Source organism: Thermobia domestica, chromosome 16 (assembly GCF_964235325.1).
Source record: "Thermobia domestica chromosome 16, izTheDome1.hap1.1, whole genome shotgun sequence".
NCBI lineage: Eukaryota > Metazoa > Arthropoda > Insecta > Zygentoma > Lepismatidae > Thermobia > Thermobia domestica.
The window spans coordinates 97,346,298-97,369,630 of NC_137469.1; the positions used below are offsets into that span (position 1 = coordinate 97,346,298).

At 33.4% G+C, this 23,333-nt stretch overlaps 1 protein-coding gene across 1 annotated transcript in view; it reads left to right on the forward strand.

The window, feature by feature from the left end:
• The window catches only part of LOC145673261 (uncharacterized), a 551,410-nt gene extending 535,613 nt beyond the window's left edge, over positions 1–15,797 (forward strand). Inside the window, exon 5 of the mRNA XM_081742788.1 lies at positions 12,212–15,797. Coding sequence (XP_081598914.1) covers positions 12,212–12,494 — 283 coding nt within the window. The 3' untranslated portion in view covers positions 12,495–15,797. The remainder of the gene's footprint in view (positions 1–12,211) is intronic.
• Positions 15,798–23,333: the final 7,536 nt, after the last annotated feature.

The window sequence follows — 23,333 nt, forward strand, 5'->3', positions numbered from 1 at the left end:
TCAGTTACCTATTAGTATTGTAGGAGTCTTCAAAATCTGGTTGGTTGTAATACTCTGGTAATTTGTAAGATTGAATAATAAATAAGGTACTGTAAGTTTTCGTTTAACATGTAAATTTGAAATATGTAATAAATAACCTGGTAGCAAACAAGATAGAACATCATGTTTGTTTCGGAACACTGCTAATCTGTTGGTATTACAGTACCCCATGACTTTTCTCTGTTGATATTAGATTCGTACAAAAGTTCAGGTCTTTTTTTTAATCTATTGGTTTAGGCGTTCGCGGTTAAGGAAAGCTGGAGTTTTATTATACTTGAAGAAAACACGTGATAAACTGGGGGCACTGTTACCAAAGACCCTGCAACAATAGACAACGTGGTAAACCTAGAACGTTTAACAAATAATGACTGTATCTAATTGTATTAATATTACAGGGTAACTTGCAACCCATTATTTCCAAATAACAAAAACAATAATGCTTGGAATGTTTGACAGAATATTCAACATTGAGCTACTCGCAACAGCGCAGTTAGTGATCTTGGTTATCTAATAACAATGTAAAAAATACTGCAGTACTTAGTGAACAACCTTTTCCTTCGTTTTTAAATGTGCAATGATATATTAAATACCAGCTTTCCTTAATACCTCAGTAATTCTTTGACTTATCCGCAAGATGTCACTGTGCACGATATCCACTAATGATGTAGAACTGAACGAAACATTTTCTTCTTTCTTTCTATTTCACATTTACTTCGCTATATTGCACCAAAATATACGGTATTTTCTAAAAATATATTTTAAAAGTTGTCTTTAATTTTTTTTTAAAAAAAAATCACTCTTTCTTCCCTGTTTTTGACCACGATCTATTAAAAAAACAATCTCACAGGATGTATACACTGGGAAGAAAGAGTGTATGTTGTATTAAATCTAAGGAATTTTAAAGGAAATTAACAACTATTACAATAATTAATATAAAGTATAATAATTATTTTTTTAAAGTTTACAACGTTAATTCACAAACTCGTCATTAAGCGACAATTAAAGCGACTATACGATTAACCAAAGTTTTAGTTCTACGGACCAAAGGCTTCTTAAACTTCTCCTAGCTCTTCTGAGAACAGAATTACTATCTTCATTTCAATAACTTGACACATTTTCCTTTTGTATCGATTCTGAAAGCATTTCCTATTTAATCCTAACCCTCCATATCGTAAACCACTTCTTCAAGGATGTAAACAGAGAGCATAGCTGCTGAGACAAGCGAAAACAATTAACTATGGGAACTCTCTTGAATGAACACAACGATGAAACTGCAAGTTTTCAAATACTAGTAAACCTCGCGTATGATGTCTAATTCTAAGATTTGAGTTGACACTCGCAAAGTGGTAAGTAAATATATTTTTTTGGAATATTTGTGCATGAATTCAAGCGCAGCGCTGCTCTACGTGCAAAGGAAACCAAATTCGTCTTCACTTTAAAGGAGTTGAAGACGGATTAGTACCAAATATATTCCTAAGTTTTCTTGCTGGCAAATATACACTGGCTTCGTTTTTGTGTACATAGTGCTTAACTTATGCGTGACATGGAGTATTTGGATAAAGCTCCCTCGTGACTATATGGTTAGTGCACGTGTCTCCGGTACGGGAGATCTAGATTCGATTCCAGACTGGACCTCATATCGTTTGGTTCCTACGTTAAGCTGTAGTCTTTCGTTTCATATGACCTTGCTGCTGAAAGAGGCTGTAAAGTCTAATCTGTTCTGAATTATTTGGTAGTCGGTGATGGATTGGACACTTTCTGCAAACTTGTTTTTGTTTGCTAGAAATTATTGTGTATAAACGTCACTTAATCCTCTCTCCAACAACACAGAGAATATAGACTTCAATTTTTAAGAATATGAGGGTTCAGGATATCGCTTTCCAAGTTCGCTTTGCATTGGAATCCCTAAATGTAATTATGGCGATATATAATATTCTGGATTACAAGGCGTTTCTTAAAAGAAAGGGTTTAGATGACGTAAGCGGTATTATCGTGAACATGCAAAGAAGGGTCCATTTAAGTACTAAATAGCCTATCTGTGTATACAACGGCGATACTCTAGATTAGATCAACAGCGTGATTAATTAATTATATAGGATTCAAACACCAACCCTTATTTTATTCAGTTCAGTATAACATGTGTTCAAACTTGAGGATTAAAGTCCAAAGTTGGTTGTCCGTTTCTAGGAAAATTTTGAAAATTTACCGGGAAGAAATGAATAATTTACTTGTTTGTGTGATTGATCATGTATAAGCAGAGCGAAAGTTGTGTTTATTTTCTTATATAAGAGGTTCTAAACATGGAACTATTTGGCAAGCGAAGGGAACTACTTGGCTCAAGGTTACTGCATGGTAGGATTGTGGGAATGTAATAAACATTTGTTTTGTAAACATGGTTGCAAGTATACAGACACGCAGCCCTGGATATGAGGTAACATTATTAGTTTCTGAAACAATAAGGTAATAATCGAGAAAATCTATTAAAAGTAAGTAAAAGTCATGGCTTAATAACTCTAAGAAAAAAATGTAGAAAATGTAGTGCGCAAATAACTGTAAAAATCCGTGGGGAAAGTTATACTTTTTAATGTAACGGTAAGTAACATAACCAACATGGCGGCAAGGTTCTAGAACACAAGTCTCCTTCCCATTTAGCTGCAATAAGGACAGAAAACAAGGTGCCCTGCGGGGCTCTAACCCGCCTTCACTCGCTCACTCTCGCTCGGCAATATTCTGTGAATTAAATATTAAAACCAATTACAGTGAAACCTGTCTATGTTGGCCACCATCGGTTCCATCGAAAAGTGGCCAACTTAGACAGGTGGACAACTTGCAGAAAATAAGTGTGATTTGTGTATTTTTAGAATAGGATTTCTAGTATTACTTGATTGTAAATTTTTAATAAGCAGTGGCACGACAGCTACTTATAAATAATGCATCTAGAGTAATCATAAAAATATACAGTACTAGAAAATATTACTATAGTATGTTTAATATATATGCATACCTTTCTCTTCCTGAAAACTACTCTGGTACATTGGATTATTCGGATTGAAAACACAATAACACAAACAACCATGAAATAGAAGCGTATGTACGCGGTTTATTGAAATTGATATTATAGCACACTGAGTGATTCAGATTGAAAACAAGAAAAGCTAAGTTATAAATTGAGAAATTCATATGCAATTTATATGACTTCTTTTCAATTGTTACTGAATGGTGGTTCATTCTAGACGTATTTGTTTTATTCTTTTTGGCAGACATGCACATTCTAATATTGTAGTTAACTACCTCTTGTTAATGAGCTAGAAGTGTTTCCCTCGGAGCAAAAAATGTTTTGAGAAAATCTTGAGGGAATTCATATCTCAAACACTCCGCTATCTTTTGACAAGCCGACAGGTGCCAATAGTTGACAATTGAGATGGTTAGTTTTAACCTTGAGAATTTTCCGGAATTACAGAAGCTCCCCACTGATGACAGGAGTTGATATAGCTAATGGTTTTACCAAAACAGACAGGGTAAACAAATACATACAACCATTTCCTGAATTCCCGTACGTGCTTTTTCTTATTCACACCTTCCTTCACCACCCCTTTATGAGGGTAGTGTTCTCGCCATTGGCCTCCAAGAACAAATCGTGCGAATCTATGCTTCTCTGTGTCCAGTCACAAATACAGAACATCTGCCTCTCATATGGGAATTCGAAAGAGTTAAGAAAAATAACAAAACTGTATTTTGCGTGGCCAAGATACGCAGGTAAAATTATCATTATCATCATAGGGTAAACTTCAGAATAAATGCCAAACTTGAAATACTTTTATGGGTGGAATACATCGTTAGCATCACTCGTTGATATATATATATATATATATATATATATATATAGGGGTGGACAAAAATCTAAAACGTTTACAAAAGTGTGAAAATCATACCTAGTATGGTGTGGGGCCTCCTTTTTGCGTCCAAAACAGCTTGGATCCGACGTGGAATGGACGTATACAGCTCCTGAATCCTGGTGTGTGGAACTTTGTAATATTGTTCCTCCAAAACATGCTCCAGTTCCTTAAGAGATGCTGGTGGAGGGTAATGAGACCGAACACGCCTTTGTAACTCAGACCACAATGGCTCAACGATGTTCAGATCTGGTGATTGTGGAACCCAGAGGAGGTGTGATAGCTCCTGGTCATGCTCCTCAAAGCATGGTTTCACCGTTTTTGCAGCGTGACAGGGTGCCAAATCATCTTGGTAGATGCCATCACAATCAGGGAACAATATTTGGGCCATGGATAGAACCTGGTCCCCCAAAATGACCTCATACGCCTTAGCATTCATCATTCCATGCAGAGTTATGATGGGACCTGCAGAAAACCAAAATATCACTGCCCATACTGTAACAGAACCACCCCCATGCTTGCTTTACAGTTGCGAGCAGATAGTCTATATCATAGGCCTGCGACGGTGTTCTCCATACGTAAACACGACCGGTTGTTGGAAACAAGGTGAAGGTCGATTCATCGGACCGCATTACTTGTTTCCATTGCTCATGAGTTCACGCCTTGTGGTCCTTGCACCACTGTGTACGGCTCTTCGTATTTACTGCTCTGATCAGGAGTTTGGCGATAGCGGCACTGTTATGAATTTTCATTTTATGAAGTTCCCGTCGCACTGTTTTCGATGAAACCGGGTTCTGTAGACCGGAATTGTGTTCAGACGTAACTTTCATTGCAGTGGTCTTGTTTTTAGCTGCTGCAATCAATTTTAATGCCCTCCGGTTTCTATCTGACAGGATTGTCTTTCGACCACTGTTGCGCTTTGCAGACGTCGGTTGCTCATGAATTGTGTATGCTCTCGTGACATTGGACACAGCGCCTTTTGATACCCTCGCAATGTTCACCACTGTTGCCACTGAAGCTCCAACCAGACGGGCACCAACGATCATGCGTCTTTGGAAGTCTGTCAGGTCGCCCATTTTACCGCACCACGACACTCACAGGTGAACTGGTTACTGCTGACGGAAGAGGAAGGTAAACATGTCTCATTGAAAACAAAAAACGATCGGGAACCGCAACACGTGTTGTACAGCGCAGGGCCAAACTTATGTGTCTTGTATGAAATGTTTTTAGATTTTTTAGTCTATCCCTGTATATATAAATTTTTCCTCTTCTAAAATCTTAAATTATAACATCTTAACTATATATAAAACTACATGAACTGACATAAATTAAAGGGGTTTTTCCTTCCAGTTGACATGGAAAGTTGATATTTTAATATATTTTTAAATATTTTTAATTTTTAGGGGATCTAAAGGAAGGATGAAGAATTTTCCCATGTTATTTAAATGGGTGTTTTTATGGACCTATAATCTCATGTTTTAAGTACTTGAAATTAGAATAAAAACATGAAATTCGGTATGCTTGTACGTTTTTGTTAGCGTTAACTAAGTAAATAAGTAAAAAAAATCCAAATTTAGAGTGGTTTTATGGGGAACTGAAAAATTTTTTCCATGTTATCTTTTACACCCTAAAATGTTTAGGCACTTCCGGCAGGATTAGAATGATGAAAATTCGCATTATTGTAGCCTTCCGGAACTAACCTACAGGAAAATTGCCAAAAGTAAATATTTTTATTTTTTAAGGATCTAAAGTGGGATGAAGAAATTCCCATGTTATTTAAATGGGCGTTTTCTTGGTATACAAAATCTTATCTTTTAGATAGCTGAAAAAGGAAAAAATTGAAATTTGGTAGAATTATGGATTTAAGAGTTACGAGGCCGTAGGCCAAGTAAACATGAGGGTCAGGGGCGAAGCCTCCAGCTGGGCCAAATTCAGGAAATATGAAGAGAAAATGCACAAAATTCACTCCTGATGGAAAGGCTGAAACCTAAGAGATGCGAAACCGTAGGCCGAGTGAACATGGGTGTCTGGGGGCGGATCCCCCATCTAGCCAAAGGCTAATCATAAATATAAAGCAATTAAAGAGTTATCGAAAGAGAACGTAATTACATTGTACAAAATTATAATAATAATTTATATTAATGATTTAACAGCCAGAAATTCAATAGTAATTATATATTTTGAAAATTTAAATTAATCAAAATATCCCTTAAAATAATATGAATTTATGTTTTTTTCTGAATTTAAAACATCTTTGGAAATAAACAAATGATACTCCAAATTATTTTTCTCCTCACCGAATTAGCTATTTTAAGAGAGGAAAGCGACACTATTTATGAAAGTGCTATTACATGTCCGTAACAGAACGAGGCCAAAATTTGGTCCGTTACATGGAAATTATTTAATATTTGGTGAGAGTTTTATATATTTTATATATATATATATATATATATATATATATATATATATATATATATATATATATATATATATATATATATATATATATATATATATATATATGAGTAGAAATAATTATTTCTCTCGTCTTACGACCAATCAGACGATTCGCAAACAGAGCGTAGACACCAGTCACCATAATTTAAGTCTGAACTTAATTCTTCAGAGCGTGCTTTCCTCATTGGTGAGGAGTGGGAACAATTAGATTTAAAAGTTTATATAATTGGTATATTACATATATTACATATAACATTTTATATCATTTAAACAATACTTCTGTGTTTTTCACTAACGTAGTTCAGGCTCCGTATCTCATCTCTGACTCGCACATGATTTTAAAAGGTTGTCCAAAATCCTGGAAACACGTGAATAAAACTTTCTTCTCTTTAACTTCACGTTATTACGTCACTTCACTTTTTTCCATCGAAATTTTTAATACCACAAATTTTAATCATCACCGACGCTAATGAAAATATATACTAAAAAAACACACATACACAAATATAGTCAATCCGTTTCCTGTTCACTGTCCTATTATATTCCGTTGTAAAAGATAACAATAATATAGTGTTCTTCTATTGCTGGGTGAAAAATATCGAGTTCAAAAGAAAACCTGTCCCCCCCCCCCCACCTCTTTTTGAAAGACTCTCTACTTCAACCCATATTTAGAATTACTTCAAGCAAGTGTTGATTTTCTACGCTACGCTACGCTTGGTTTAAAATGGAACCAGAATCACTGTAATGTGTTTAAATTTTAATATCCTCCTACTGGGAATCGAGCCCGGCCACCACGTTTACCAAAGGCATACCCGCTAGCCATTAGACCAGTGAAGAGAGTTGTGACAATTTTAGAAGCCTGAACAAAAAAAAAGTGCAGTAGTTGTCTATTTTTCAATACCTTGGTTAAGTTCATTACGAATATATGAAATATGAGCGATAAATAGAAAGTAATGGAAGAAAGTGTGAAAGATCTTTAATGGGCTGATACCGAATTGATTCCGAAACGGACGAGTTGATTCCCATTAGCTGACAGTGGATTTACCCCTAGCGTACGAGTTGATTCCCATCTGGTGAGTGCGTATTTACCCTTTGCGTACGAGTATTTACCCTTTGAGTACGATATATATTAAGATATTGTTGAAAAAGAAATTGTACTCTATGTACACGTGTAGAAAGTATGGTGGAAGGAAAACAACTTATAGTAGACCCCGGTTCGACTCCCAGTGGGGGCTCATGTGGTTCGGATTCCACGTTAATCAGTCGGTCCCGTCTCATATAGCTCAACTCCATGTTAAGCTCTAGATCTAAATCTCATATAGCCTTGGTGCTGAAAGAAACGTTAAACTCAAAATCAACTCAACTCCATGTTAAGCTCTAGATCTAAATCTCATATAGCCTTGGTGCTGAAAGAAACGTTAAACTCAAAATCAACTCAACTCCATGTTAAGCTCTAGATCTAAATCTCATATAGCCTTGGTGCTGAAAGAAACGTTAAACTCAAAATCAACTCAACTCCATGTTAAGCTCTAGATCTAAATCTCATATAGCCTTGGTGCTGAAAGAAACGTTAAACTCAAAATCAACTCAACTCCATGTTAAGCTCTAGATCTAAATCTCATATAGCCTTGGTGCTGAAAGAAACGTTAAACTCAAAATCAACTCAACTCCATGTTAAGCTCTAGATCTAAATCTCATATAGCCTTGGTGCTGAAAGAGACGCAAAATGTCAACCGATTCAACCGAGTTAGATAGTCCTCTTCTGGACTACCTTTATAAGGAATTGTATTTTTTTTTTCTAATATATTTTGAAACCTATGGATTAAGACTGGAAAAATGTGGTTCAGAAAAACCTTTACCTACAATATGTATTTAAAAATAGCAAACCTATTACTTTAATTTACACAATTGTTTTGATATTAGCATTTGGCGATATGTTGCACGCGTATGACATTTCAAAGGGTTTTTCCATCAGTGTGATTCTCGTCTCGAATAATAAAACCAAACATTACGAAAAACGATCACTTGAAATTGGTAAGATTCGACCCCTGACCTGCCGTCTGAAAGTTCAATAAGTTTCGCTTTTTTTTTATTTCGTTTAGAGCAACCAGACATTGATCTCCTTGGCCATCTTATTCACCTTTCTGATTGTTTTCTTTATGCCAGAGAGACGAACTTAGAAGTTTTAAGGATAGTTAAAAATATGGTTATTCCCTTCAGAGGAACTCTAAACCTAACGGGTTTCACCTCACAATCGTCGGCCAAACGCTTCAGTCATAAACTTGTTCATGTCATCATATCCAGTATTGGTGGAATGGACTGATATTTAGAGACTTTTACGTCACTCTTCCTTGTCTAATTCTCTTATCATTATTTTAGTTAATAAACTTTGATATTCGTTGGTTTTATATCCTTCAAATACTTTGATATGAAAACTGTATTATGTTTTGAAGCTGTTTTGTTTGAAATATTCTTTATAAAATAATGAAGATAATTTTATAGTCTGACAACACTGCTTAGTTAGTATTTATATAGCTCTTGAGATTAGGCTAGTCCTCTTGGGAACTACTTTAATCAGAAATAATCATATCTTTCCTAATGCTTTTTGTAATCTATGAATCAAGCTAGAATAACAGCCGTCCTCAAATATTACTTTTTAAATCTGTAACATTACTGCCTATTAGATATTTATATGTAATAACTTCACGAATTGCTATTCGAAAACAACAAAATGCTCATATCGAGTTGGTAACTCTTCATCACTTATGGCATTAATAATAAGACTTATTCATAGTCTCTATTATATACAATACAATCTGTGTTATTTCAGAAAAGCAGCTTGTCCTTAGATGCTGAGATAAATTGATGTGTTAATTGAAATATAACTATATACAATTTTTTTGCAAAATATATTTTTATGGATTAGAAATTTACAAATTCTTTCACATTACAGTTGTTTCTTACTCATTTACAATCATTTTTTTTTTCAAAACACTAATTTACTATTTTGTCCCAGGAATAAAGTTTATTCTATATAATCTATATACTAGTACCATATTAATCTTAAAAATTTACCGTTATGTGGGTTCAGATATTTTTTTATCTTAGATGTGCCATAAGTTTCAATTCAGGTAACTTCGTTCTAAAGAACACCTCTAATTTATGTAGAAATAATCATATCCCATCGGTGTTCATTATTCACAAGTGTCACTGTAATAACATCGACATAAGTTGAAAGTTAATTTCCAGTATACGCTTGGAAAATAATAATAATTATAAACAAGGAACTAGCCATAGAACATAATAAACTATTATTAATTTTACAGAGAAAACAAAAGTCGCTTTGCAGCTACTTCCCTGGATATATTAATATAATGCTTCCTTCGGAAAAAAAAAAGTCGCTTTTCGCGCTCACCCAATAATTTAACTAAAATAGATTTTCTCTAATTTGAGATTATTTTAGGATTATAGGCTATGTTTATTCATTTTGAACTCGTTAATTTTTTTAATGCTTCTAGTAAACATTTCTGGTCGCATATTACTTAAGTTCTTCTTCTTCTTCTCTTTCTTATTGTTAATGTTAATTTTGAGTTTATCGTTCCTTTCAACAGCGAGGCTATATGAGACGGAACCTACTGATTAACGTGGAATCCGAACCAAAACCGCTGGGAGTCGAACCCGGTTCTGCCACGTCACTTCTTATTGTTATCATTATTCTGTAATATAGTATATTTACGTTAGGTTTTGAACAGGTGAGTTTTCTTTCGGCAAGGTTTGCATCGGGAGAGGTTTTGGCCACTCAAGATTGTAGTCACGCTCGGTTTTGGACGACAAAGGTTCGGCTCTGAGAGCTTAGGCGTATACCCGTACGTGTTACGAAATTTCAAGTTGTCTACCCTTTCTCCATTCTTTATCTTATTTGTTCAATTTAATTCAAATTATTTATGCAAGACAATGTCCAACCTTCTCATCTTTTCTACAGCAGAGAGGCTTATTATTTCATTTACAGTTTAAATAATATAGAATTTAGAATATTAATTAAGTTACTTAGAATTTAGTTTATTTATGTTATTACTTAGAATTATAGAATATTTATAGTTTTCAATTATTTAGAAATTTAGGTTATTTATAATATTAAATTATTTTATTAGTAGTAAGATCTTTTGCAGAGTAGTAAAACACATTAATCTTTTCTTATTGGCACACAAACTTCGATTTTATCGAAACCACTTACGCCTGTTTAGATGTTATTTATATTCTTTTTTTAATTACAATATTCTCGTTAGTTCTAATGTGAACAGTATTTATTCAAACATACTTAAAGAATTTACTTCTAATGTATGAACACATAACGCTTTAACTGCATGACTTGAAAAATTCACAGTATACAGCTACAAGAAACTGTATCAGTGGATTATGGGATATCATATCAAATATGCTAATAATATTATTTGTCACCTTTTGCTGAAGATGCTTCAAACTTTCACTCGCAATGGTATTTAATATTAAGCGATTAATCGTTTTCAACATAAAATATTTCACGAAATGGTTAATTCCCTAAATATTTCACAAACGCTTATATTAGCTAAATGTTCTACTCAACATGTAATTAGCTAAGTATTTTGCGAAACTTTAATTACTTAAATGTTTTATGAAATTTGTAACTAGCTAAATGTTCTACGAAACATTGTTAGCTAATGTTTCGCGAACCGTTTTACTAACAAAATATTTTACGAAATATTCAATTAGCTAAATTTTTTATCGTGATCGTGACGGGGACAAATGGCCTAGATGCATTAAACCTCAATCAATTAATTAGCTAAATGTTTTACAAAACCTTTAACTAGTTAAATATTTTACAAAATTTTGAATTTGCTAAATGCTATACAAAAGTTTAGTTAGCAATATGTTTCGCAACATGAAAATGTTAATGAGATAATTGTTTAATAGCTAAATACGAACTCGTACTTTGCGAAACGTTGAAATAAGTAACCGTTGTGCGAAAAGTTTAGTGAACTACCGTAAATGTTTTTCAATACACTTACTTCACCAAACATTTTACAAAATGATAAAGTTTTACTTTATTTTTGATATTAAGCTTTCTGGAAAACGTTTAATTTGCTGAATGTTTATGATTTTTTTTTAGTTAACTAAATGTGTCAAACTTTTAACTTATTAAATTGATATACAATGCTCTCAATTGGCTATTTTAAAAGAAATATTTAATGAGACAAATTCTTGGGATTTTTAAAACTACTTAAATACTTTGACAATCATTTAATTATCTAATACAGTTAATAATTTTTTAAAAAGTTTAAACATTTAAACATTTTGCGATATTTTTACTAAAACAAACTTGTTAAACGTTAGCTAACATTTTTCGAAAAGTTTAATTAACTGAACAGCTTACGAATCTTTTAATAGTTAGAAAAAACGTTTAAAGAGCTGAACATTTTGTGTAATGTTTTATTAGCAAAACATTTGAATAACTAAACAGTTTCTTATCTTAATAAATGTTGAAACATTTGTATATTAGTATAAGTCTTGAGAAAGATTTAGGTACAAGTAAACGTTTGGCTAATGGAATGTATGTGAAAGGAAGTTGAAAAGTTTAAACGTTAAAGTTCTGTATCCTGATTCCTAACTCAATGGTAAATAGAAATTGTAGTGTTCCGTTATGAACAAATTTCTTTTCTTTGGTTTGCTCTCTTACATTTGCCACCAAAATTTTACCCAAGAGATAATATTTATACCTGAATTATTATTCATGTTTCATTCAACAGTTGATGTGATATTTTCAAAACCGTTTCTGTCTATTTCAGCGCTAAACATGGATTTCTGGGTTGCGTCTACACAGTCAGCAGATTCAAATGTCAGAAAGATGCAGCTATTTTCCTGAAGAAGATCGCTGACACTTTATCATACACGACATTTAGTTCCGGCAACTGTCAGTTAGTGGACAAATCTATTTGTTCGGGTGCTGCAGTGTCATCCACAATAATGGACAAAGAGTTTCTTCTTCTCTTTGTGTTAACAGCTGTCTCCACTTTCTGCCTGGTTCTTGCATTAGATTCACAACTTAGACCACAAATTCCATACCATTAGAAAGACAATTAATTCCATTTTCTGTAAGTTGCAATTTCAATTTACAGTCAAAGTACTTTATTTTTATTTAGTGAGAAAAGTGACACTTTTGACTTGAAGTGCGTTATTTAGCAAGAGGAACGAAGTGTGCTGTTTCTTAAGTGCAAAACTATTTTATGCACTAATAATAAAAAGTGACTTACGAAACGGGAGTGGTAATTGTGAACATTTAATACAACATTAATGCAGCGTTGATAAAATTAGTATGTTTAAAGTCCAACAAGATTCAAAGCAAGAAAGATGTAATTTTGTATGTTAAAATAAATAATTATATATTTAATATTTTTCCATTTGCATAATCCATTGAAACTCTTTACATGAAGAGCATATATGTTTCTTTTATTTTTTTACTTTACTGATATGTTATCTTACAAATTAATAAGTTGTTCTTTGTAATAGGCTATAAAACCGGTATTACAAATCATTATATGTATATTAACTGGGCAGATAAAAACATTATCTGAAATAGAGTAGTAATTAGGGATTTATATTTTAATTTAAAGATTTATCGATATAGGGATTTATGGGTATATACTTTTAATAATCACAAAAACATCAGAAAATGTTAATTCTGCATACAAACGTTTATATTAGCATAATGAGATAATCGTTGTTCAGTTGTGACGTAGTTTAACCCAGGAAATAACATGAAATTTGAACATACTTAATTTTAGTAATGTATCGTTTTTTTTTACCAGAAACTAAGGATGTGTCACAACAGAAAGCAAAGAAGAGATCTGCGAAAGAGACAAAACAATCATAAATACTATCAGTGGTTTCATGAATCTATTGCTTCGCGTAAGTCACGTACTTATGTGGAAGGCATTACATAAGATACATGTCCCACACACGATCATTTAGAATGTTTTGTACCTAGTATTTTCCGATACAGCAATTTGTGTGAGGCTAATGTTCGAAATAAATTTAAAAAAACTTAAATTTTAACTGAAATATTTTTTTCTAACATCGATTTCTTCTAAAGTTTACATTTCAAAATTTAGATTTTTATTACAGAGCATGCCAGAATAATTAATAGATTATATGAATTTCGTGTCATATATGATACACTTTTAATAGCGCACTGATTTAACTTTAATAGCATCAAACAATATAGGATTGTAATTTTAGAGTAGTATTTTTAAATATCTTTGAGCCTTTTGAATATTAACTGTATAGTTTAAAATCCTACGGCATACGTATAAAAATTTAACTATTTTTTATAGCTAATTCCAAGTTAATTCGTAATTGTGTTCGTAAAGAAATGTTACACTATACAAAAGAAATGCAATTCAATAACAAGAGAAAATATTTCAAAACATGATAAATAGTTATTCCATCAACATAAGGAAATCTGCGTCAATAATTAGTTGTTCTAACTTTATATCGATAAACTAATGATTCAGTCAAACATACTAAAGTGCAAAGGTACACTGTTTGAAAATGCCTGTTTTATAACATGTTTAAACACTAAGAAAATACAAATTCCTGAGTTCCTTCGCGTGTTTAAAAAAAAATAAAACTGACTTCTAATATATAATATATAATATATGAAATCGAAAAGTTTAGGTACCTAATTATAAAGCGTCTTGTAACATATAACATTCATTTTCATTTTATTTTTATTATCTTCATTAAGTAATATTTGCAGTTAAAACTAAGTAGCATCGTTGATTACTCAGGATAGGATTGAAAACCTAATACGTAAACATAAAAACAGTAACAGGATTATGCAGTTGGAGAAATGTTTCATACTGAAAAATATTTATATGTTATTACAAATTTTCTTTATAATATAACAGAAACTTGTTTTCTTTTTGCACAAAAACTTTCTTTCTTTAGTAATCATAACAAAAATCATTGTGGAGTTCCGCAAGGAGTTATTCTGTGACAGTTTGTTTCAAACTTATTCTTCCAATTGAAAACTCTCTCTTCTGTTTCGTTTTATATATATTTTTTTGTTATCAAAACCTAGAAGAATAAATTCTAAAGGGACCAAAAGAAGAAAAGATGTAGAATGAAACGAAACAAAACTCAATCTAAACTTGGAACGTCCATGTCATTGTAAAGATTATTAAAGCGGAAAAACGTAGGAGTTGAAATCCCTTTGGTTGAATTTTGGATAGAATCCCATAGGCATTCCAGACAACATTTTTTTTCTTTTATATGCATGAGCACAAAGTCACTTGGAGTCTTTTACATGCAAAATAGATTTGAATAGTGATTCGCAAAATCATAGGCGACAATTGGAACTTGCGACCATAGTTCTTAAATTTAAAGAATCAATCTTTATTAGTTATTCATTAGCTCTAGTACATATTTGCAAGGATACTTACTGATAGCAAAAATAAAATAAAAAATATGACCAAAATATCTACTTATTATTAATAATCTATGTTATAGTTTGAACAATACGTCGTTACCTTCATCAGATACATTATATATATTGCTGAAGCTATAACACTTATTATTAACCTTTTGCGCTCCAGGTGTAAATTTCCTATGTGCGTGCTGTAATACCAGGTTCTCATTTACTGTTGAAAGACCGTCTATACCGTTATATAGGGCATAGTTATTGTGCATGCGTGAGGAGAGTATTCACATTACTGATATAAACAATTATTTGCGTTGTAAAACATTTGGACTGAAAAGGGTAAATTTTGATGTTCTAAGGGGATTTTATGGTGCTTCAGGTTGGCAACACTGACCAAATATCAAAGACAAGTTTTTTTTCTTTTTCCGAACTCGAAATGCAATCTTGAAATTGCTAATTGCTTATTGTCAAAGCAAAAACACGTGTGGGTGTTGTAATTGAATGCTCGCTTAGGTTTGCCATCTACTGAGGCCACCTAAGGAGAAACAATAGAACTAAGTCTTGACTTGCAGCCACTAAAAAATTTCATCACCTCCAGGATAATAGGTCTTTAATAAGGTGTAAGTTTTAATGACATCCACATGAATGTCACTGGTATTTAGCAACGCAGTATTTTATGATACCCACATGACTATCACTGGTATGTAAGAGGTTAATAGCAAGCTGTTTAGTTTTGGTCAGAATTTATTTATATTCAAATCATACATAGTTCGAAAACTAGAATAAGCAGCCTTCTGAGAGAAAAAAGGAGCGGCGATAAGTTTTTATGTTGCCAAGATACACATATTTTTGTCTCCAACTTACTTTAGTAGGTTAATGTCCTCAATGGCCATACAAATCATTCTTTCTTTCACTCATGAAATTGTAATATTATTTCATATATACTGTATATTCCACGCAATGTTATGGGTTTTCAGCTTGTAAATTGGTTCTAATTTGTTAATATATTTATAAAGAAGTGTGTGCGTCGTTGTTGAGAGGAATTAAATAATAATAAATAGAAACTGCTACTAAATAGTTCGTATTTTTCTCATACGGTACATAAATTAATAATAATTTCAGCAGAACAAGAACTATCAATCACATAGGCAATAAAGAACACATCTTTCAACACAATAAAAATTTTGTTTTTATCAATTTTCTCAAAAACTGCACATAAGAATTCACTTTCAAGCATGTCATTTTGTCATGTTGATGTAATCTATTGATTGACTCGTCGATCCAATGCCAAAACCGCGAATGTGCTAAATTTGACTTTGAGTTATAACCATTTTAATATTCAACTTACCCCGAAATATCAGTATATAGACTTAGGTACATGTTTTAGGAATTGACGATAACTTCTAATATACTCATATTTCACAAATGAGACTTTGGTGTTGAAATCTGTGTGCCCCAAACAACATGAAATTCCACTTAGGTGAAAATAGCAAAATTTGCACATTCGTGGTTTTGGCATTGTACCCATATCTTAACCTTGGACATCATAATTAAACAAAAATAAAGTTAAAGGGTGGTATTTACTGAGAATTCGTTAATCAAGTATTAAGAGGAATAATCATTGCGAAATTAAAATACCGCTAATTTTACAGTAATTATGTAATATTGTCAAATACAGTACATAAAAGAAAATCGAAATGTGGAACAATGGCACCCTATACAATATTATTTTGCATGAAGCACCGTTATCATGAGTCACCTAGTGCTTTCCGTTTGAAGTCATTTAGAAACGCGAAAATAAATTCCGATTACCTAAATTGTTGGAAATAAAAAGGAGATAAGTGAGTCGTGATAACGGTATCCCATGTAAAATAACATTGTCTAGGTAGCTCTTGTTCCAGTTTTCGGTTATCTTTTTATCTATTTGAAGATATCACATATTTACTGTAAAATTAAAGGTATTTTAATTTCGCCGTGATGAGGCCTCTTAACCACACGATTAGTTAATGTCATATTAGCTCTGTACTAACGTAGATATACGTTTTAGTAGAGTCTGCTTGGAATTCAGCTAATTTTTGATTTGGATATGATTAACTAATATAACTACAATACCTCGAGTGAGAGAAAAAATGTGGCAAGTACGGAAATCTAGGCGCAAGCATAATCTGTAAAAATAAATTGGAAATAAATGAAATACCAAATTCGAAATATTTTCTTTGTAGTCTGACATCATAATGACTTATAAATAGTCACGCAATCAAATTATATTAAACTTATTTATTTCTGAGGGATGTATTAAAGGGGGAATTCGAATATTAGCGATAATTGAAGGACTATGATGTAATTATAAGGGAAGATGATTTTATCAATCAATTGTATGTATCCCTCAGAAAACTGAAAATTTTCTATTCATCTCTCACTGTTCAATTTAACAAACAGCTTTGATATTGTAGAGAACTCAGATTTATAGCTGTTTCATAGTTAATTTACCCGATTAGGTGAAAGAAAAGAAAGAAAGATAATTAAGTGCCTTTGTATTCTCATGATATAAGTTCATCGTGCAGTGCACCATCTGCTTCAACTACTACGTGCTAATTAGATATTCTGAATAAACTTCTGATAACCATGTGTTAGTAAAACCCTTAGTATTGCGCTAATCATTCGTTAAAATGACTGTACATTAGGCCCTAAGACTTTATCATAATCTTGGGCTACACCTTTCAACTTGCTGCATACTGTCGTCTTGCTACTGCTACAATAAAATGCTTGACTAGTGTATATTTCAGGTGCTCGGTTGCACCAACCGAGGATTAAGATCGGAAGATAATCCTTTGATTATTTGTATCTTTCGATAACAACCTTCATCGTTGCACCAACAGTTTCCACGAATAAGTGGAATCTGTATAAAACAATGACGTTTACGATATGACGTCATAAAATAAACGTTTGATTGGCTAAAAGCGTGGAGTAACAACTGAAAACTGATTCGCGTAGTATGTGGTAACTTTTCGTACTAGATATGGAAGGAAAGCGGGCGAAGTTGACTCCGGCGGTCCGGCAAGGAGGAAATTCAAATATGTTTTAGTGCTGGTCGACAAACATATGCTTTAACCCCCCCCCCCCAAATAAATACTGAAAAGGAAGCTCTTTCTGATATTTTTTAATGTATATAGGAGCGCATAGTTTTTTATTTGCTTTTTTATAAGCGCGATGGTATGGGAGATCCGCCTTTTGGATCTTACGTAGAGCTGTAGGACCGGGTCTCATATAGCCTCGCTGCTGTAAGGAATACTAAACTACAAACCAAAATAATAATAATAATAATAATAATAATAATAATAATAATAATAATAATAATAATAGTAATAATAATAGCTCTGTTTTAACAGATCAGGCTTCTTTATCCTCCTGTTAAACGACATTTTCAAGTAAGGGTGGGTAATCCCGTTTATTTAAATAATGTTTGGTCACAAACTCCGCTAAGCTTCACACAAATACCGTCTTCTCTTAAATCCACCGTTCGGTTTTTGTACTGAAGTGTAGGATAGGATAGGGTAGAGTAGAGAATATTAGCGTAGCGTGCGTTAGCGTAGCGTAGAGTTTTATAGGTTAAGTTAGATTACGTTAGCTCAATGCTTCGCCATTATTTTCAAATATAGGCTAGGGTAGAATAGGTTAGGTTACATTAGCTTAATGTTTAAAAATTATTTTCAAAAGTAGGATAGAAAAATGAAATAAGATCTTTAAGTTTAAGGTCCCACGATCATACTCGTTAGGCTAAGGGAGACGATGATTAAAGTATGTGAATAATTATGGAAGAGTTGGTGGAATGAGAATGTGGGGGAAGCAGGAGTACCCTGAGAAAACTCACGGACATGAGGTTGTCAAAAACAAATTTTCTTGGCCGGCAATCAAAGCAGGGACCCCATGCACCAGGGGTAAGCACTGTAAACATGTAGGGTAGAGTGAGTTATGTTACGTTACGTTAGGTTTCTTTACATTCAATATTAGGTCATTATTTTGAAATGTAGGGTAGAGTAGGAAAGGTTAGGTTAGATTAACTCATCGTATTACCACGTATCAGCATGACACTTTATTTAACAGTTACGTCAGCAAAGGACCCCTCCCCACAACTTTGTCCGGACAAGACTTTTTAATCTCAAATTTTGACATAGATTTACACTTACATCGCAGCGCTAATTCCGCTGAGAAAAACAGCAAATATTTAAGTTTACATATGCGTCGCCAGTTATGCTTCATTCCAAAAACTAGCACTGGTGTACGTAAATATGATTCTCTTAATTAAGCAAAATTGATTTAAGTAATCCACTGTCGGGTTTACATAATGTTACCAATTGGCGATTCGGTGCAGCTTTATGTACGGATTCAAGAACAAGTTCCTTGCATTTATATTTCTTTTTTAGCAAATCGATTTTTTGTATCTTTAAATAATCATTCTTGGGGTGCGAACTTGTATTCCTTTGTACAGATCCATTTAGAGGGAGCTTGAGTGTATGTACAGTGGGCCACAGAAATTCTTGAGGTTCAAAATCCGTGAGTTAGGCAACCCAACTTACGCCCGCTCCAAGATTAATTACGCCTGGTAGAGCAGCTAGAACAGCAGCATGAAGTTGGCCCCACCTATTAAATGAAACAAATCGTAGGGAGTGAGTTTGTGCAGGAGTGAGGCAAAAGGCTGGCTGACGAAATGACAGAAAGGGAGTCTTTGCATTCCTGTATTCACAGTACACAGCACATTACCAGAAAAAATATACGGACACCAGAGGCGCCGATGAGTCTTAAATAATCTTATAATTAACTCAAATGAGGGATTATATAAACAAATTAACTTACTTCAAATTAGTATACATACATGCGTATCAAATAATATACGGATAGATTATGCGGTATATGTATTCGTTTATTTTTTTAAAGTAAACACAAAGCCCTGCGCTGAGTTTTAAAACTATTAACAGTAGCCCTTCCTGCAAATAAATTAAACTATGGATTGATCATTCAGGAGAAGAACCCAGCCTCTAATGAAAATTTTGGGGGTCTAACAGAGTCTGAGCTCCTAGATTCCGGCGCCACTGATTGATACGTAATGTTACTTCGAAAGAAGAACTTGTCTGTTTAAATTATTCGTTAAATGACTTTTTAAAATGCTAAATATTGTTATGCAGTAATTTATTTGCAAATATTAAAAATGCAAAATTCGATAACACTTAAACGAGTTGGAGAACTTATCCGTACTAAGCGTATTTCACCCTTAGGTTGCAAATATAACTGAGGGTTCGTGATTTGTTTAATATTTCTACAAATGTACACATTGAGACACAAGGAGGAAAGATGAGAACATACTGTCAATAAACAACAATTTAAAGATGCACGAAATTAACGCTTAATATCAAATATAGAACCATTAACAGAATTAACTCTGTAACTCATTTTCTCCATTCATTTTCCTTCCTTTATTTTCAGGATTACATCATCACTGAATTTCTTCACTGGAGATTATCTTTCATTTAGCAGCATCCAACTGGAGCTCAGCCTTGTAAATGAAACATTTTAAAATTTGTAAAGGCGAAGGCTAGAATCGAACACGGATAGCCTGATTACGAAACTACAACGCTAACCACTTTAGTATTTATTATACTTTCACTAATATTACATAGGAAAATTACCTAGAGACAATATAGGAGTAATCTAGGACTGACCACTGGGAAGAAATGTCTAGGTGGTTCTGAGCGATCCTACTCGTCTGTAATATGATGATGGCTATGCATCACAACAAGGAAAATGTTAACAAGCACAACTTTAGGGTAATATATGTGTGATTTGTTTACATTAAGGTGAGTCTAAGAAACACTAAAAAAAAGTACCAAAAATATACCCCGGAGGGGGCTCGAACCACCAGCCTTATGACTACTGAGCGGATGTTCTTCCGAATTCGCTACGGAGGCGATGAAGGCGACGTCGCTTGTAAAGGGATAAATCGTTGAGATATTTTTAATTTGGTCAATCAGAGTTGCTCCTTTAACTGTGTATATGAGACGATAACTGTTTGGAATAAGATAAAATGCGTTCGTCATGTAATTTTATAACAAAATGACGCGTGTCTATTTACTTTATTTCATAGTTCTTCCATACTCACTTCCTAATGAACGACGACAGTTGCCATTTAAATTCATACAATTATCGCACTTATCTCAAGATTTTTCACTTCATGATGTTGAGGCAGAGATTATTCTTGACCCCCGGAGCTCACTTTAGGAACAATTTGTCAGGAAAAAAATAATATATAATAATAACCCCATGCACATGACTGGCGATAGTTCGTGTTGGTCCCTTCGCGATTATCCGCGACGAATCGAAGGAGCGCGGACCAAAACGAAGTCCTCGCTGCTACGCGGTGGTAACTTCAACACCCCGACTCGAGATATCTGTTTCGACTCGACGAAACCCTGCCGCCAGTGGGACACTAGCGGCAATCCTTAGACTCATCGCTATATTGACGATCGACGTTTACCCGCAAGCGGGCCACTAGGTGTTGACGACATTTACGGCATAGGAACAGCAATCAATAGTTTTTATTGTAAAATTTGCAGAACATGCTAACAGATTTGATGTAAGAATGGGAACAATTCTAGTTTATGGCAAAGTTAACTGTTCTGATTTCTGCTTCTGTTTATTATTATTCTTTTCACACTTATTGATGGAATATTTAATATACAAGGGCATTCAACCCAAATAAAGCAAAAGTGTAAAGATTTAAAATGCCTATAGGCCTGTTAAATGGACGAATGGAGCAGTGTATGCCATAAAATATAACTGACCCCAAGAGAGTGTCTTGCAGCAAAGTAGACTCTTACAAAGAAACTATCACCTTAAATGTGACATAAATTTAACCTACTATTCCATCTCTACTAGGTGGCCACTAGAAACTAAATTTCTTCAATTCACAAACTATAGTTAATAAATAAGACAATTAATATTAAATAAAATAATGAATTAGTGCAAATATGCTACTTTAATCGGTCCATTGTAGTGATGACAGATTTTTATTGACACAAATATTACTCTTTCTTGCTTTAGGAACAATTCAAATAAGCACAGTAACACCATTTATATCCACATAACCACATAAATAACTACATAAACATTAAAATTTATTAATGTAATCTTCTGCAAGCAATCCTTCAACAAAATGTAAAACATCAAAAACCGTTCGACAAGCGAAAACGAACACATAATTCATTATCGTTGAAGTACTCAAAAGGATTTTACATGAAATGGTATTAATATTTGTGATCGGTTATCAGAAGAAAGAAAATATGAATATACCATGTGTAACGACCCGTTTCATTAGAGCAGCATCCTCCCTGAGATGTTATATCCCATCGATTGATATGTTATTCTTTCTTTAATATAATGTAAAGTTTATATATTCCATGTTATTTATTTGTTTGTCTCTTATTGTTCTTACAGGTCGAATAGCATATTCTATCTCATCCAGTACTTTAAATTTATCTAAAACATCCAAATCTTTTGCAAGCATATTCACTCTACTCACAGCTGATCACGACGTTATCAGGGATTAATCTCCCGTTTTCGATGACTAAGTAAGTGTTGATGCAACACAATATCCTCACTTCAATGATTAACTTTAGTTTAATCCCTTTCCACAGATTAATCCTCAGTTGGTGCAACAGAGCAAGAATGTTTCATTGTAACAGATGGAGATTGTCGTATAGCTTACATTTTTAGGTTTAACAAAATTAAACTTGCTTTTACTGATTGTGTCCAAATCTTCGCGTGAGGGTTTACGCTTTATCATATGGGTATCATTTTCTTCAGTTCAAGAGCTTCCTCGTGGCTAAGCGGTTAGCGTACGTATCTTTGGTATGGAGGACCCGGCTTCGATTCCTGACAGAGCACACATGGTTCAGATTCCACGTTAATTGTAGATCTACGTCCCATATAGCCTCGCTGCTGGAAGGGACGCTAAACTAAAAATTAATCAATTAATTAAAGTGCTAGACGATTAATATGTATTTCGCCTTTCGAACTTCTTTCTCGTTAAACGTTAATAATAGTGTTGTATATTCAATACTTACTTGTGACGATTTCACGAATAGGAGATTATCATTTGTTTTTAAACATTCCAACAAGCTCCAGTTCCAGTTCCAGTCGTAAGTTCCAGTTTGTTATTATCCAAAATAAAAAATAATTTGCTTCTTACACTAGAAGCCCACTTCGTCGTCAACTTATCTCGTGAATCAGAATCTAAAAATGAAATCACATTTCTACAGAAAAACTCAGAATACAGTACTTGAAGGAAATACTGTAAACCTTCTAATCTCTTACTTTTACACGAAATTTTATTAATATTTGTGATCGGTTATCAGAAGATAGAGCAGCATCCTCTCTGAGATGTTATATCCCATCAATTGATATGTTATTCTTTCTTGTTAATATAATGTAAAGTT